This window comes from Condylostylus longicornis, unplaced genomic scaffold (genome assembly GCF_029603195.1).
Source record: "Condylostylus longicornis isolate FDR11 unplaced genomic scaffold, ASM2960319v2 ptg000110l, whole genome shotgun sequence".
Classification (NCBI taxonomy): domain Eukaryota; kingdom Metazoa; phylum Arthropoda; class Insecta; order Diptera; family Dolichopodidae; genus Condylostylus; species Condylostylus longicornis.
The window spans coordinates 1,649,992-1,667,369 of NW_026578078.1; the positions used below are offsets into that span (position 1 = coordinate 1,649,992).

Genomic DNA, 17,378 nt, shown 5'->3' on the forward strand with positions numbered 1-17,378 from the left:
TTATACGTATAGATATATACTATTAATTGCATATCCTTATCATTCATAAACTCATTTAGCAGTTTGACACTGGACAATTGTAAACATAGTATCGCGTGCTCAAGCATGCCAGTTTGAGAACAAACCATGTCTATCATAAACATGAATGTTTAATAAAAAATGCAAGTAATAAAGAAAGCCAATTTTGGCCTATGATAAAGTTGATATATGTATTGCATATTAAAAATTAACTTTGTTTATTAAAATAATTGTATATAATATAATATCTAATTTAAATAATTTATACCGTTAAATTTTTAGAAAAAAATCGAAACAACAAGTCGTTATTTTTGAAAGGCCCTTATTGTAACTTTGTATTGTTAGATGTATTGGGTTGATCTTGCTCGTTTTCAATATCATTCGGATTTGGAAATTGCCATCGTTACAAGTAGGGAACTTTAAAATAAAATTATTTCTACAATAAATCTTTTTTTGTACGGGTGTAGTGTAGCTAATACACTAATAATAACTAATATGCATAGTACAGTAGAAATTTTATTAATTAAGCCTTCACAGTTTTTTACAATTTATGTATTAATGTTAAAAACTTGACTGTAGAAGACAAATACATTTCGCGTATTAAAACTTTCTTCTTAAATTTCACCCAATTTAGTAAAATTAATGCTTACTGAAAAAGTTCATTTTTTTAAGGTTAAAAGATGGAAAGCTACAGAGTGTTTTTTTTTTTTAAATTAAATCGAATTTACATGACAATAGTTTTTTAACAAAAAAAAAAATAAAAACCCATACTAATTTTTATGAAAGCTACTTTATTTAAAATAAAATTATGTGTTTTAGTTCAAGTCGCTATCGTTATGCTTTCTTCTATAATTTTTTTTCTAATAATCTACTGGATGACTATGATCATTATTCAAAATTTCTAGTTTGTGTATTTTCCATACATTTACAGTACTCAAAATTTCGAAAAATTTATGCTCAATGGAATATAAGAAGTCGTTGTTCAGTAGCAAAATAATAGTCTGAAATAAAATTAAATATTTTTATGAGTGAATTTTATATATAACAGTGAAATAACTTTACTTACTGTGATCTTTAATTTAATAATAAATAACATTCTTAATTTAAAATTAGAAGAATGTAACACCATACAAAATACTAAATATTTAGATTTATAATTTGTCTTAAACAATACATAAATAAATTATGTGTAATTAATTTATTAATTTGCATCAATTCTATATATTATATATGCCCTTTAAGGGTAAAATTTAATTTATTTTTATTTTTATATTGAATTTCACTTTGTATTTTTAAATTTTATCAGATAGTAATATTTGACAACACTTATCATTGTACTTTTATCACTTACGACGACGTCATATATTTAAATCTTTAAAGAAATACATAATGGGCACATATAAGTATGTGCTTGTAGGCAAATAAAATAATTTAAAATCAATATATTATGTATATACATATTTTAATAAACAGTAAATTTAAATTGTATTTTTCTAAATATAACACAATTATTACACACCCAGTTTTGCAATATAATTGAAGAAATTTTATTTACACTTAAAATGTACGTCATATTTATTATTTAATAATTTCACATTGAAGTTAAAAGTGGAGAAAAGTATTTTATTATTAAGAAAGGAAAAAATGTATATTTGTACAATAATAAATTATAGTTAACAATATATTGTAATAAACAAAAATTTAAAAAAAAAATAATGTTTAGATATTGAAAGAGGAATTTTGTTCGGCAAATCCAGTATTATTAAGTTTTAATTTTTTTTATTTAATTTAATATTTGCTTTGTTATATTGTTTTATTATTATCGTGTTAATAAAGTTTTTGACTTTTTTACAGTCGAATAGTTGCAATGGACAATATTGAGATATTTTTTACAATTTTTTTATAGTGTTTTTTTATTAAATTTTTTAAAGGAAAATTTAAGAATAAAATCAACTTTGATAAAAGTTATATGGTACGTATGAAATATATAAATGTATAAGCACCAACTGAATTTTTTTCTGAAGGGAAGGATATTTTCTTTTACACATCTGAAAAACTGTAGATTGCTATTTGAGGAAAATATTCAATATTTTTGAAAAATTTTTTTAAAATTCAACTTCATTTATCGATGTTTTCATCAAATACTTTAAGAAGAACTTTCAGTAGTTTTAAGGGTCTGTTCAAAAATGCTTTAAATAAATTTTAGTACATCTTAAATCTTTTCACCTACATAGTAAAAACATACTTTTGGGACGTTTTAAAGATTTTACAATATTTATACATATTTCATAAAACAAAGTATTTTTATATTAAATTTTAGAAAAAAATCTAAATATTCTAAATTACCACTTAATTGCTGAAAATTACATTATTTTCATTAATTGTTTATTTCCAGTAATTTTTTCAGTAACTGGTTTTCTTTTATTTTACGTGCCCAATATGTATATGAAACATTTTTGAACAATGTACAATGTGAAAAGCTTTAATAAAAAGTATCCTGTTAATACTTTTTAGAATTTACGTTCTTAGCGCATTTTTGAGTCTTGGTTACTTTAATTTTAAAATCTTTTGATTTTATGTTCTAAAGAAGCTTAATTTAGTTTTTAATTCTTATAAAAAGAATTATATTGGTGCTTAATTATCATTTGAAAGGAATTTCATAATAATAATTTTTTTATTATTTTAATGAAAGTTTTTTATTTATGAGATGAATATTATTGTTTATCATTAGTTTATATAAATCATATTTTGTTTGTGATAGCTAACTTATAAAATAAATAATATGTATTATGAAAGTTCTGTTTTTTTAATTTTAAAATATATTTAAAAATTTTTTATGACAACTTTCAAAATTTTTTTCCTTTCCGAATTTTATGTTGATACTCTTCATAACTTAACATGTACTACAAAAAAATATTAGATTTGTTTATTTTAAAAACTTATTAGATTTGTGTTTTTATTTTTCCGTTTGCCAAACTGTTATAACTTCTTGTTTTACACCCATTTCCGAATTTGTATCTATTTCCGGATTTATTTTAATTTTTCGAGCACGTTTTTTTCTTTTAATTATCTCCTCATGGGTATGATATCGGTTTAGTGGTGTAACGACATCGTTGATTGTATAAACTCGTGATCGACATTTTTGATTCCACCATTGGTTACAACGCCAATATTTTTTTTCTTGTCCGTTTGCTAGTTTTAGTATTTTTTCAAAAATGAACGGTTGACCGCCATAAATTAATTGGATTTTATTTCTTGAAGTCCTCGCATAAACAGCTATATCTAATACTATACGCAGGTGATTCAAAGAAGCGAAAAAAAAATAAAAGAGAAAAACTATTTAGTTGAGTTTAATTTAAAAAAAAATTAAATTCATACATATTTATAAAAATATTTTGCAAAATAAAAAATAAAAAATTTTACTAGTATTTTTGTCTTTTTTTATAATTTTTTGCCTTTTATTTACTTAAAAAAAATATTTTCAAATAGCATTAACTATTGATTTAATATGCAGATTAGTTTTTTAATAGTGCAACCACAGAACTTGGGCTCAAAATTGCTTTGCTTTTTTATTGTAAATTATTTTGTGTCATAGTGAGTAGCTTGTTTCTTCGTTTAGACACTTCTTTTTTAATCTGCAATTTTAGAAGCTAACTTTTAAAAATCATGAGTTAAGAAATAAAAAATTATTATTTTTACCTTGTCAATTCCGTGATTGAAGGTCTTTCGTTGACAATTTTTTTAATGTTTACAATTTTGTATTAATTCATATTTTGATTGTGTAACTGGAATCAGCTTTCTATACGAACTATCACTGTAAAAAAAATAAATTTAATTAAACAATTTTTTTTAGGTTTTACTAATAGCAAACTTTGTTTTCCCATAGAAACTTTAATTTGTGTTATTTGAATTTAATTGTTCTTCATATTTCAACTTTTATACATATGAAAAGATTGACTGTATATAAGATATTTTTGTTTTTTTTTAGTACAATACCAATTTGATATTGCACTGAAATGAGAAATTAAACAATTAAAAAAATATTCGTGAATCTGTAACGTACTAGTTATACGTGTGCATTTAAAATTATTACTTAAAAAAAATTTATTTGACATAATTCTGTAAACGATAGTTTATGGTTGCCTTTGCCTTTTTCTATTTTTTAGTTCGAATCTAAGCTTTAATCTGTTTTCATTAAAAAATAAAATTCTTATGAACAACTAAAATAAATTAATTTAACTTAAAAATTATTTTGAATATTATATTTTATCTCAAAAATTTAAAATATATAATTGGCAGGTAAAATTTCAGAGTTATTGTTTTATTAAATATAAAACAAAATATAAAGGTGTTTATTAATAAATTTTTTGAGACCAACTGAAATTTTTATTATTAAATATATGTATGTATGTAAAGAAATTTAAATAATTTTAGTTATAATACATAATATGTATTTTAGAATAATTAATAAAAATTTAATTTTTACATGCGCGTCAAACTTTTTGTTAAATATGATATTTATATTAATATACATATGTATGTGTATACTTTAATACTGATATTCTTCCGCATACACATTATAATTTTATACTATCACGGATTATAATTCAGTTCTATTAAATTTTTTTAACATTCTTGTTGACTGTGGATGATTATGAATTGAGTTTGTTACGATCACTTTATAAAAACTATTGTTTTTATCATTACATTTAATTGTAGTTATTCTAGCTCGACATGGGGTGTTTCCAGCTTTTCGTGACCTACAATTCCAATAGATACGATTTTCAACCGTGTTATTGATTGAGAACGTAAAACCATCGAATACCAATAATTTTTTACCACGTTGTCCTTGTATGAAATGTAATTCTTGATGTTCTAATACAAATTCTTTTCTAGGTGTTGATGATGGTATATCTTTTTTAAGCGATCTTGAAATTCTTATAGGCTTAAGATTCATATTGGCAGACTTAATTGTTGATAAAAATGTTTTATAGCAAGATGTAACTAGAAAAAAATTAAATATATTGTTTAATCTACAGTTACGTATAAATTATTATGAGTTTTTAAAATATTTTCAAAATAAAAGCTTGAACTTGCACATTAATTATGTTAAATAAAGTTAAGTTTACACATTATGTAGTGAGCGTACAGGTTGTGAATATAATAAAAGTAGTAAATTCATTTATAAAATTTATTATGTAGGTTTTTTATAAAATAATAATTTGTTTTATAATACTTAATGCTCTTTTCTAATAATCTCAAAATTCCAAATTGGAGTGTGTGAATGAGTTTTATGCGTCTGACGCACGCACATTTTACCATCGCGGTATTCTGTAACAACGCGAGCTTTACATCGTTCTCTGTGATACATCGAACATTTCCAATCTCTTGAGTTTCGCAATCCTTTAAATTTACCATTTGGAGTGAATGTGTTTCGTTTGAAAATCAAGAGCTTCGTTCCACGACGAGATAACGTATAAAATAAACCATCAATGCATAGAACTGAAAGAAATTAGCAAATTATTCACAAAACTTAACAGTATTAAATATTAGAATGTTTCCTGCCCGATTTCATTTCTAAGCTAAAGTCATTTCTAAGCTTAAATACTATAAGCAAAATAACTTAAAAATTTTTTTAATTATCAAAATAAGTTAAACTTTTTTTAATTACATATTTATTTTTAGATTATATTAATAATATTATAAATTTCTTAGTGTTTTAAATTTTGGTATGTGATGATGATTAAAATTTAATTTTACTATAACAAGCTTTCGAAAATGGATCAGAAGCACTTTTTTTGTTTAAATATATGTACATGTAGGTTTTCCAAAAATAGCTCTAATATTTTAAACCAAGTGTCAAAAGATATTGTGCTTTGTCGTCACTTTTATGTTACTTTCGTTCTTCTTCAATCTTGCTCTTGCTTTACAACCTAATCGAAAGCGACTACATTTTAAATAATATGTAGTTTTTGATTGGGACCCAATTACAAAGCGGTGTAATTGTTCTAAACGAAGACGTTTAACTCTTACTGAAAAAAAAGGAATGAATTAGTATAGTTATTGAAAAATTCATATAAAGATGTATAAAACTTACAGGTATTGTATTGAAAAAAAAAACTTACCTTAATACTTATCGAGTTTATAAATTGAAAGCATCGTTTAAACTCGTATTTCAAAACAAAATATAAAACACAATTTTTAAAATTACATAACTCTGAATTTTCAACATGTCCATATATTTTATTTTAAAAATTCATTATACTGACAATATTGTGAAAATACATTTTTTTTTTACATACATAAATACATATATAGAAATGTAATTTTTATTTAAAGTTTGCTGCTAGTGGTTATGTGCTTTTTTACTTAATTTTATTTTGGCTTTTTTTGTAATACAACGGGCGTTACATCCTTCATAAATGCATTTCCAATTTATTGTTGTTCCGAAATTAGCTTCCTTACGATATTTGTAATTGTTAAATGTTAATTCGACTCTTCCATTTCTAGCTGTACTTAGCTCAAAATGTACGTTTTCGTGCCAAATACCTGCATTTAACGTTTTTTCTGTGTCAATAATGTATTGAAATTTTAATAAAAGCATTAACTAATTATTTTTATAACATAAATATATATATACATACATATACATTTGAGGAAACGCATTTAAATCAAAATTGTGAAGTATAATTTTTATTTTAAGCTAATTTAACATAAATATTTACAATTTTTCTCAATTAAATTTTAAAGGACTTAAACTTCTTATAGTATAAATAGTTCGTGGCTGTAATTTTTTGATCAATTTGATAGCATTTTCTTTAGTAATAATGTACCCAATTAATTATGCTGTTAAATTTTCTTTACACCAGGCTTTCTTTTTAATACAAATTTACAAAAGTGATTTTATCCATACATCTGTTGCCCCTAAAAAAACGTAGATTGTTAATATTCAATAGAATCTCATTTTAAATAGTTTTAATTAAATTATGGCAATTCCAGTTTCTAATATGTACGTCTTATAAAATAGAAAGTCTAAATTTTCATTGAACTAAATTCATAGAAATATTTATTTATTTGAAAAATTTTTACCGAATAAGCTTTTCTATCTTGATCTACGACAGGTTCATGATTATGTAGTTTTTGACTTAATTTGATAGCATTATCCCCAGCTGTAACGCATCTGGCTGGACACCTTAGTGATGAATTGCTATTTTTATTACACACCCAATTTATAGTGCTATTGTATTTTCTTTCCACAGTATATAAGTATCCATTAAAAATAAGATTCAAGCCTCCACGTCTATTGGGCATAAACTCATATAGGCAATCTAACCATACACCTGTTCCAGCTAAAATAAAATGAAATGAATAATTAAAGTAACTAAACTACCAAAACATTAGCATAGCTAATTAACAAAGCTAATTTTTATTTTTAATTAATGGCAATTTTTTTTTTAAATAAAAACATAATTTATTTAGCACTTTTAAAATTTCATATGAGGCTTAACGAACATTTTTATAAGACTTTCTACATACTACGAGATCTATCCTACATAAATAAAATTTATAATTAAATCCAAAAGGTTATTAAAGCCTTTTCATTTTTTCTTATCTCTTTTAATTCCACTTTTATTCATGATTGTGTTTACCACGAATGGATTTTATTATTTTATCGTTAATAACAACAACTCTAGATGTGCATTTTACTTTTTTGTTTCTCGCTTTTGTACACTCCCAATACGCTGCTCCATTTTTCTTTCGGTTCAAAGTATAGGCTTGGTTTTCCAGAAACAGTACTGGTTTCCCTCTAACACTTCTCAATATTTCAAAGTTATAGTATCCTAAAATAGAAAACAAAATAGATGTTTAATATTTAGAGTACAATAAGTGTTAGTTATTTTTAAAATTTAAATATCTGAAAGTAAAAATATAAAATAATAAAATTTGTTTTACGTAATTGTAATTATCAATTTATTTTTCATGTTCTCAGATAGTTACATTTATGTACATATATTCACTTCAAGTTTTTCTTCTATTATTTCTTATAACATTATGTACATACTAATTTGCTAATGTAATTTAGTAATATTAATATGTAATATTAGGTATGTGTTAATTGAAGCTATTCACCTTTGCAGAAGGATGCTGCATGCATTTGTTAACATTTCAAAGTTATCATAATTATTGAGTATTCACACATTCAGTTTGGTAGAAAATGCTAAAATCAAACTGAGGTAAGATTTGTTGATTTTATTCATGCAAAAATCAACCAAAAAATAAATTGGAGACACTACTATATGAAATTTCTATTAACACGATGTAAGTTTCGTTATAAAAGAGATGTTAATTTTTGTTATGGATATAAAAATTTTTTAAAATTATGTATTGATAGAAATTTAAGAGGTTTTAATATTATCTATTAATATTATCTACCTAATATATTGGAAAAATCCTGTTATTTGGAAATTAATTGAAATTTAGTATATTTAGTTAATTATATTTAATTATATATTTAACATTATTATTTTTATTGACAGTTGTTTTTCAGAGTTAAGTTAGTTATTATTTTATGAAGGTTTCAATATACATATTTTATTAATGTTATTCCCTAAATTTATATAATATTCGTCGCATGAGAAATTATATATTATCTATAGTAACTATATATGGATACCTAATTATACATGGAAGGAACTTTATAACAACACATTCTAAAGTATTTTACAAACAATATTATTTTTTTTTAATTTATAATGAATTAATAAAATAATTACATATGTACTGTATGCAATCCACATAAACAAATGATCTTCCTTTGCTACATACAAATATGTATATATGTAAGTGTTCGAAAGTAAGGCATCATTTGCGTTTTCTGTTTTCGGTAGGTATTTGCTAAACTAAATTATTAAAATAATTAAATTACCTATTTAAATGTAAAACCTCTCCACTATTGTAACAAATCCATTGCGAAAGTTAAATCAAGCATTTTTAACCAAATTAATTGTAAATATTCAATAAACACAGTAAAACGTTTACAGCAAACACTTAACTTTATAGTAACTTTTCGAAATTTAATCTGGATCCAGTAAGCTTAAATGTTTTTTCAGAATTCAATTGATTAATTGTAATGATAAAATGAACGTTAAAAAATTTTAAGAAATTCCTAAGACCATCAGAACTCAAATTATTAGTGAAAGAAGTAGATATTTTGCTTTACACTGCAAATGAAATAATAAATACATATATAATTTAATATTTTTAAAATCAAACATTTAATTATTAATAAAATGCTAAGAAATCATTTGCTTAATTTTAAATTTTGACGTTTGTTTTTTTTTTATATTTTTGATTATATGAGAAATTATGTTATTTAAAATGTATCGTAAAAAAAACATACAAAATTCTTTTTTTTTACGTTTAACATTTAAAATAAACTCTAAAATATCAAATTTTGCTAACAAAATAAAAATAAATTTTGACAAATTGAAAATACTACACGCTTTGTTCTTTTTTGACTAATGGCTGAGAAATCTATTACAACAATATGAATGTAGAGAACATGTAAACAATAAAAATTTCCTTTTAATATAGTACTAGATTTTTCTAAATTTATACTAAAATTTATTACAAAAACAATATTGCATAAACAGCAAAGATATTGTATATATGAAAAATCTAATGCGCTTAACCACAAACCGAATATGTTTTTGATTTTGACATATTTAGAAAAGTGTTAATTATGCAGGACTGGCAAACTTTTTTATAAATTTGCCTGGTACAAAGCCCCGGTCACCGAGTAGAAAGAGCAGCTCCCATTTTCCTTTTATGGTTTTTTAAAAAATGTATAGATTTTATATGAAAAAAAATTATATTACAAATATATATATATAATTATAATATATAAAAAATTATATACCGTCCTTTTATATTTTAAGTCAAAATATTTTCGAGTTTTAAAGTTTAAAAAAAAAATTGCCAAAAGAAGGAAAATTGCATTCAAAATAAATTTTTATTGAAAATATATTTCCTAAAATTTACACAACATCAAGCGTAAGACCTTTCCTGATTGGCATTGGGTACTTACTGATACTGACTTTGATAAAATATGAAAGAAAAATCCAAAAAAAATTTAAATTCATAAATATTTATAGTTTCAGAATTCACCAAACTCTAAGCAAATTTTCCATTTATTCCAAGGTTTTACTGAAATTTTATATTTAAAAAAATATTGGGTATTTTCGAATTAATACAAATTATTTCGAATTTAGAATTAGTACAAAATATATTTGACAAATCAAAAGTGAGAAATCTGCAAAAATAGGATGTTCACATTCGAAAATCATAGCATGTCTAAAGTTATAAGCAATATGTATTAAAAGTCGAATTTGAAAAAATTAACTTCACTGATATTAGACTATCAGGCCATCAAGATGAAATTATTGGGAAAAAAATTTCCCAATTTTTGAGTATTCTTTATGATTCTCATTTTATTTAGTATAGTTTTAAAAGCCATTCAGAATTCAGATTATAATAATTATTTTTTTGCTTTTTTTTTAATTTCTTTTTAAATTCTATTTCTTATTCAAAAATTTTACTCTGTAATTCAGTACCCTTCCATTTGGAAGACAAGAAAGTTTGTCTGCGCTAAAAATTGCAATTTTTGTTATTTAAATGCTTTTTTCAGATGGAATTTACCATCAGATTTTTTTGAAATTTAAGTTTTAAATTTAAAAAAATATGTAAAATCAGTAGAGCCAAAAATATTGATCAATTTTCTTCACACAAATAAATTCTGACACCCCTTCCATATAAACTCCATATAAATTTGGAATTTATTTTTGATTTGCTCTTTGAGATTTTTGGCCTGATTATTTGGCTTGCAACATTCTTCCTAATACGACATTAAATATTTTTTTTTCGACAGATTTTACTAGTTTTTTAATTAAAAATCTATATCGAATTTAGTTGTAACTCTAAAGCACATACATACTTCAATAATGAGCAGTAAAAATACTAGTCAGTAGCTCAAAGACAAATTGAAATGATGTACACATCGATTTAATCAGATTTTATTTGATTCTTTTTGCTACAAAAATTGATTTGTTTTGATTTCGTTATTATATTTTGTTATTTTAAACTTTGTTACCTTTTTTTAAAATAACAGGTGAATTATACAAAATAGTTTGTCTAATTCAGTTTTTGTTTCCACGCATTTTTTTTCCTCCTCAAACGACAATTTGAGTTACGACACAAATTTCTGGAGCTAAAAATGTATCTCGAGGACTTAGTGTATATGACATTAATCTTAGCATAGGTATAACTTATTACTATTGGCTACATTTTTGTATACAGGGTTGTATACAGAAGGACCTTCTTTTTCCTTACCTAACTTCCCTTTCGAAAAAGATAGAGACTTCCTTTAATTGTTCTTTTCTCTTATAATATACGAAAATAAAAATAAAAAATTGTTGAGCAAACAAAAAGGACCTAATTCTTCAATAGTTCTTTGGAAACTAATAATTTCAATAAAATAAATTTAGGAAAAATATACGAATTATATCGAAGTTGACACAATTAAAGCAGTTCTGAAAAATATTTTAATGCGGGGGCCTTATGCTTACCAGGGCAAACCTTTGATTTTAAGATCAATTTAAAATTTTAAAACACAATTACATAAACATTGATTAGCTTAATTAAACTTCTTTTCTAAAGAGCAAGCACAATTCGAAAAGTGTAGTTTAACTACCTGCAAACAAAAAAAAATGAACTGGTGTAAGAGAAGAGAAAAAAAATTAGTTTTGTTCTTAAAATTTTGCTAATGGTATTTTGTAGTATACCTACATTGCATGTAATATTGTAAATACTTATTGCTCAGTTTATTTGTTCAAAAAACTGCTTCTGAAATGATTTATTCCAAAAACACAAATCTGTTAATATTTTTGGAATAGATCAAAATATTGGGACTTAGGATAAAATGTCAAAACTTACAATGGCGGAGGTTTCTGTCAATTACAAAAAATTGAAGAAAATACTAGTATGTATGTAGAAGAAAAGTGTATGTTTTTCGTTATAACAAAAGAAAAAGAATTTTTCAATAGTAGCTAATGAGAAAGGCTGTTGTTTTATAAAATAACATAAGAAAATATATTTGTTTTTCATATGCCTAATTTTGAAATTAATAAATAGGGTGCAAATTTATTTATTAGTAGAATAAAAAAAAGCTTTATGTTTATTGAAGATGAAAGAAGAATGGAGCATTCTTTGCACTCCTGAGTGTGAACTTTCGCCTGAGGAACAAAATAGTCTGTACATAGCAATTGATAATGGAACACTTGGGGAATTACAGTGGAGATGTCCAGGAAGAAGATCTCCTTCGCCTTTGAATAAGAACAAAGAACAGAAGCCTGAAAAAAACATTCAAAAGGAACCTCAGACTAAAAACGATTTTGATTTTATGGATGATGTTATCCTTCCAACGATGAGAGTACGAAGCCATAACACAGCTAAAAGTTCAAATGTTAAGAAAAAAGCAAATTTTGCTGGAGTCTTGGAGTCTTTAAAAAAGCAAATGCAGAACCAATAAAATGTTAAATGTAATATACATATTTTGCAGGTAATTTTGCAAAATGTTCAATTTTCTGTAAACCCACTGTATACCGTGTTATATTAAATCAGTAGTACATTTGATTATTAATTATTGAACTATTTTGTAAAAAAAAATTTGTTCACATATTATTAAATTTATAAAATGTGTATATTTAATTTAACTTTTACTTAAATTTACCTAACATTTAATTTGTTTCAGAATTTAATTTAAAATATACTACATAAATACAGTATGGAAATTTGGATTCGTAGATGAAGCTGAATAGTAATATTTATTTGCAATATATAATTAATTTTGTCATACTGTAATTAATATTTTCCTATTTTGAATTTTAATAAAGTGTTATTTATACTAAAAAAAAAGATGGTTATTTAATTTTAGAATATTTATTGAGAATAAAATTTTTGATAAGTATATTTTTTCATAAAATTTTTAACCTTTTCATTTTTTTTTGCCTTAGAAAAGGAGAATTTAAAATCGAGTGCGAAAATGTGTTTAGAGGTAGGAAAATGCAACGATTCATACAACATTTCGCCTGAAGTTCGGGATACTGTTGACAACAAACAGGTCAACCTCGATGTTGCAAATAATTTTTCAAATAATAATATGCAAGAAAGTGTTAAAAAAGTGGAAACGAGCATTGTTTCAAAACATCCTGCAATTGAAGCCTTCAATGCAAGACAACAAGGGTTGTCACCAAGTTCAACTACGATTATACAAGCACAAACATCAAAACAAAACACAAAGAAAGCTTCTATTGCACAACATCTTACGCACGATAGTTCTCAACAACAAATTGTTAAACTTCACGATAATACACAATATATTATTATACCTGCGACTGTAAATAAAAACGATCAAGAACAAATAAAAATTCTGAAAAGTCCTGGTAAACCAAACCAAAAGCCCCTTACGACAGGAGATATTACTTGTAAAATGCAAGCAATGCAAAAGAATGTAAAAAAAAATATATCTCCTCAATCCTCCTCTAGTAAACTTATAACACAACAAGTATCTCCAGTCAGGAACTCCAATAATCAACCGAGACCATCTCCAAAGTCAATTGTAGACAATGATTTGATTCCTTTGCACAGTGGTAAATTTTATTTTTTAATATTGTATTGCAAATAATATAAAAAAAATTGATTGGAATTTTTAGGATCGAAACTTCTCATATCTAAAACAGCAATCAGCACGATATTTACTCCAAATGTTAAAAATTATACAGCTAGACTTATTAACCATTTATTAAAGGCTGATGGACTAATCATATGTGAATTGGAAAATATTCGATCTATCATCAGTAAAAGTTATTAAAATATATACAATTAAAAATTTTATTAATTAATTTTGTTGCAGCTCACGTTACACAAGTGTTTAATAGACGTGGAAATCCTGTTACAGAATTAGATGTGGAGAAATATGTTATGATAAAATTACAAAAATCCGTAGCTCCCACCAAGAAATAAGCTTACTATTAGTTCTATTTAATTTTTCATTGTTTTGATATATAATACATATTACATAATGTTTCCCATTAGATTTTATTTAATTAATTATAATTTGCTTGCAATACTGAAATAAAAATTGAATTATATCCAGCCGCTCATCAACAAAATGGTTTAATATGTATTGATATCAAAATATGCATTTTTGTCTTGAGCGGTTTTTTCGAGTTTAAACAAATAAAATAATATAAAACTCATTCAAATGTAATTACATGTTTGTAGATATTTTCTTACCCAATCTTTTTAAAAATATATGTACCTACATGTTAACATTAATAGATTAATTTAAGCAAATACCAATAATTAACTAAAAAAAATTTTTTTCAGATTGTATGGATTCAATATCACAAAAATTCAAGTCAAATGACCTAATTCCGTTACATGCCGGAAGCACTGTTCTAGTTAACAAAAATGACTTAATTTATATTTCTCATAAAAGTTTAAATGATCCAGTTCAGTACACTTGTAAGTTATGATTTCATATGTATGTATATTTTAACTTTTAGTTCTTGTACATATATATACTTCTAAGATTTTTTTCAATGATTTTTTTTTAGCAAAATTAACACATTTGATATTTGGTGATGAGGTTTTAATTGAATGCGCACGAAAACCACCGAAATTAAGGTTTGAAAGTTTAGATCAGGATTGTGTACAATCAATAATTTGTAAATAAATTATGACTTTTTGTTACGATTTAGAATTTCGCTGATGCAATTTTTTTTTAGATCATATTGTTAAAGTATTTACACATCGAGGCGCTAATGTAACGGAAGAAATCGTTATGTCTTACATTCAAGATAGACTTGATCAAATTGCTAAAACAATGATACTGAGTTAAAATTCAAATATATATATACTTTATAATCACATATTTCTAGTATTATAATTAACAATATATATATATTTTTTTAATGTCTAAAATGTATGCAAAATTTTTAATAAATAATACTATAAAGTTCTTAAAAATTTGTTATATTTTTTAAATTATTTTTAATTTTTTTTTATAAATCAATCAAATTGGCTAAATGTATCTAATATCAATATTTGAATTTTATTTTTAAAACATTTAGAAATAAAAATAACGGTTGGATCAAAAATATTGATACCTAGCAATAGTATTGGTAACATATTACAATATACAACAACACAAAGAGGTCGAACAATGTTGATATATGACGGTTACAGATATGTCGAAAACCGTCAAAGCCAAAAAAATATTTTTTGGAGGTGCTCCCGTTATGTTAGATATGGTTGTAGGTAAGATTTGATTTTTTTTATGAGATTTTAAAATTTTCATCATTATTATAATATATTGTATAAGAAATTTAGAAATATATGAATTTTATATTGCAGAGCTACTGTGGTCACATCAAAAGAGGGTGATAGTATCACAATTAGGATCGCGGGTCAGCCACATACTCACGATAAAGAACTAAAATGCGATACATTATTGAATGACGATAAAGATCTATTTACCATCACAAATGATAGAGGCACATTGTATTTGTAATTATTAGTAAGCACAATAAATAGCATAATAGAATAAATTAATTATAACAGAATATCATTCAGCTGAATTAATGAGACGAATTTAACTAAAATGATGAGCCCGTAATAGCAAATATCTACAGACGTTTTTAAACAAAACATTAATTTTTTTAAAATGACTCTAAAACAATGATTGTTATTTCATTTATAAAAATTTTAAGTTAAATTTGGACAAATTTCTATTCTGAAAAACATCACGAAATATTTTTTAAATAATTTAAGTTGGTTAGACAGCAGTTTATTTAACAAAAATTTTATTAATGTTTATTCGATATTATTCGGTGCAAATAGCTTTCAATATCGAATATATAAATATAATAAATAATCAAAATAATTAAAATTTGATTGATTTAAGGTTTGTTTTGTATTGATGAAGTTATTTAAAGCTTAAATTCGTTTCTGCATTATAGAAAAGATGATGGAATTTGCTTTGTAAGTTGATGTTGTCAATATATAAAAACTTTGATTTTCGTTTTAAGGGCTTTCAATATTTCCGTTCTTAGCATGATGTCAAGAGCTGCGCGAATGCTCATATTGCAAACAAGATTAAAACAAATTATTTGGGGACATGCATTTAAAAATGATTGCTATTATTTTAACAAGTGTAAATAACTATACGACTGTATATTAAAAATAAAAACTCTTAACAAAAATTAAAAAAATAGCTATAGCAATAAATTTGTTTATTGCTTAAATGCTTTAAAATAATGTACATAAATATTAAAATATGACAAGATTAGCATATAAAGATCTCTTTTTCATAATTTACAAAATATAAAACATTTTTTGTAAATACGAAAATTAATTTATTTAACTATCTTGCCTGCAACTTAGCTATATGATAATTATACTTAGTTTTAAATTAGCACAATTAATATAAAATGTAAAACATAGTTTAAGCCGAGCATTATAAAATAAATAATTTTAAAAGCTTCAAAAATATTTATTATATTGATAGTGTCTCAGAATCTATAATTTTTTAAATGATTTAAAATAAAGAAAATTTTCATCAACTCTATTTATACTTCAAAAAAGCACTTCATTTATACTTATAAGTACATGTATCCGCAAAAAAATCAACATTGATATGTGTATTTCTTATTCTTTATTAAAGATGGTATTTTATGCTGTATCTTTTAAAAATTTAAGGAAGTTTTCCTTACTTTAAAATTTTTAAAAGTTTATTTATATTCAAAAATGGAAATATTTGAATTGATAAAAAAAAAATGATACAAAAAAATATGTGTAGAAAATTGATAATTATACTGTAGTACATAATTTATTTTCACAATTCAAGCTGAGCTTGACTTGGAAATAAACAAACAACATTAATAGAATCTCATAATTTGCATTTCAACTTAAAATATCCAAAATTTCACTGAACTTCTTAAACACAACTGTGTCTTCCTTTTGAGCTTGCGCGATGCGTTCAGCGTCAGATTCGTGGTTATGTACGCCTAAAAAATTATAATTTAAACATTTGAAACTAAAAGGAAATTAATTAGTTTTTGTTAATATAAAGTAATTGATATTGATGACTTCATTTAAAGCTACTGTTTTTAGTTTCAAAAAATTGAATTGATATTGTTTAAACTTTTTCCGTTTACGTAACATGCAAAAAACCAAGCCTTTAAATAAAATATTCGATTACTTACCATTGGTCACGTGCAATTCATTTCCAACAGTTTTTA

At 24.0% G+C, this 17,378-nt stretch overlaps 5 protein-coding genes and 1 long non-coding RNA gene across 36 annotated transcripts in view; 2 read left to right on the forward strand and 4 right to left on the reverse strand.

Moving 5' to 3' along the window:
• LOC129614541 (modifier of mdg4) overlaps positions 1 to 17,378 on the forward strand; it is a 91,771-nt gene that overhangs the window by 22,706 nt on the left and 51,687 nt on the right. The window contains exons 5-8 of one of the 30 annotated variants that reach the window (XR_008697382.1): positions 13,089 to 13,724; positions 13,788 to 13,931; positions 13,988 to 14,340; positions 14,464 to 14,587. The exons of 25 other annotated variants lie outside the window; for them this stretch is intronic. Coding sequence is in view for 4 of the 5 variants with exons in the window: in XM_055529205.1 (XP_055385180.1) it covers positions 14,464 to 14,601; positions 14,694 to 14,804; positions 14,865 to 14,977 (362 nt within the window). In the remaining variant the exon portion in view is untranslated. Of the gene's footprint in view, positions 1 to 13,088; positions 13,725 to 13,787; positions 13,932 to 13,987; positions 14,341 to 14,463; positions 14,602 to 14,693; positions 14,805 to 14,864; positions 15,053 to 15,209; positions 15,397 to 15,492; positions 15,949 to 16,166; positions 16,426 to 17,378 lie in introns of those variants that run through there. 4 more of the 30 variants (XM_055529210.1, XM_055529209.1, XM_055529205.1 and 1 more) reach the window with 4 other exon arrangements.
• Positions 1,857 to 3,686, reverse strand: LOC129614554 (uncharacterized). The gene is made up of 2 exons (XM_055529244.1): positions 3,674 to 3,686; positions 1,857 to 3,354 (listed from the first exon to the last, which is right to left on the reverse strand). The coding sequence occupies exons 1-2, from the start codon at positions 3,684 to 3,686 to the stop codon at positions 2,975 to 2,977; spliced, it is 393 nt and encodes a 130-aa protein (XP_055385219.1). The 3' UTR covers positions 1,857 to 2,974.
• Positions 3,248 to 5,226, reverse strand: LOC129614547 (uncharacterized). The gene is made up of 2 exons (XM_055529239.1): positions 4,726 to 5,226; positions 3,248 to 3,832 (listed from the first exon to the last, which is right to left on the reverse strand). Exons 1-2 carry the CDS (start codon positions 4,973 to 4,975, stop codon positions 3,810 to 3,812), a joined length of 273 nt encoding a protein of 90 aa, XP_055385214.1. The 5' UTR covers positions 4,976 to 5,226; the 3' UTR covers positions 3,248 to 3,809.
• Positions 6,663 to 7,769, reverse strand: LOC129614473 (uncharacterized). Its single transcript, XM_055529076.1, has 3 exons — positions 7,749 to 7,769; positions 7,108 to 7,404; positions 6,663 to 6,942 (listed from the first exon to the last, which is right to left on the reverse strand). The coding sequence occupies exons 1-3, from the start codon at positions 7,767 to 7,769 to the stop codon at positions 6,922 to 6,924; spliced, it is 339 nt and encodes a 112-aa protein (XP_055385051.1). The 3' UTR covers positions 6,663 to 6,921.
• Positions 7,918 to 9,521, reverse strand: LOC129614550 (uncharacterized). The gene is made up of 3 exons (XR_008697384.1): positions 9,419 to 9,521; positions 8,945 to 9,239; positions 7,918 to 8,247 (listed from the first exon to the last, which is right to left on the reverse strand). It is a non-coding gene; the product is annotated as an uncharacterized LOC129614550 (long non-coding RNA).
• Positions 12,019 to 13,061, forward strand: LOC129614546 (uncharacterized). Of its 2 annotated transcripts, none has more exons than XM_055529238.1 (2): positions 12,019 to 12,614; positions 12,827 to 13,061. In XM_055529238.1, exon 1 carries the CDS (start codon positions 12,260 to 12,262, stop codon positions 12,602 to 12,604), a length of 345 nt encoding a protein of 114 aa, XP_055385213.1. In that variant the 5' UTR covers positions 12,019 to 12,259; the 3' UTR covers positions 12,605 to 12,614; positions 12,827 to 13,061. The 2 variants fall into 2 exon arrangements, with proteins under 2 accessions (XP_055385213.1, XP_055385212.1); XM_055529237.1 differs by having other exon boundaries at positions 12,019 to 12,634; positions 12,827 to 13,054.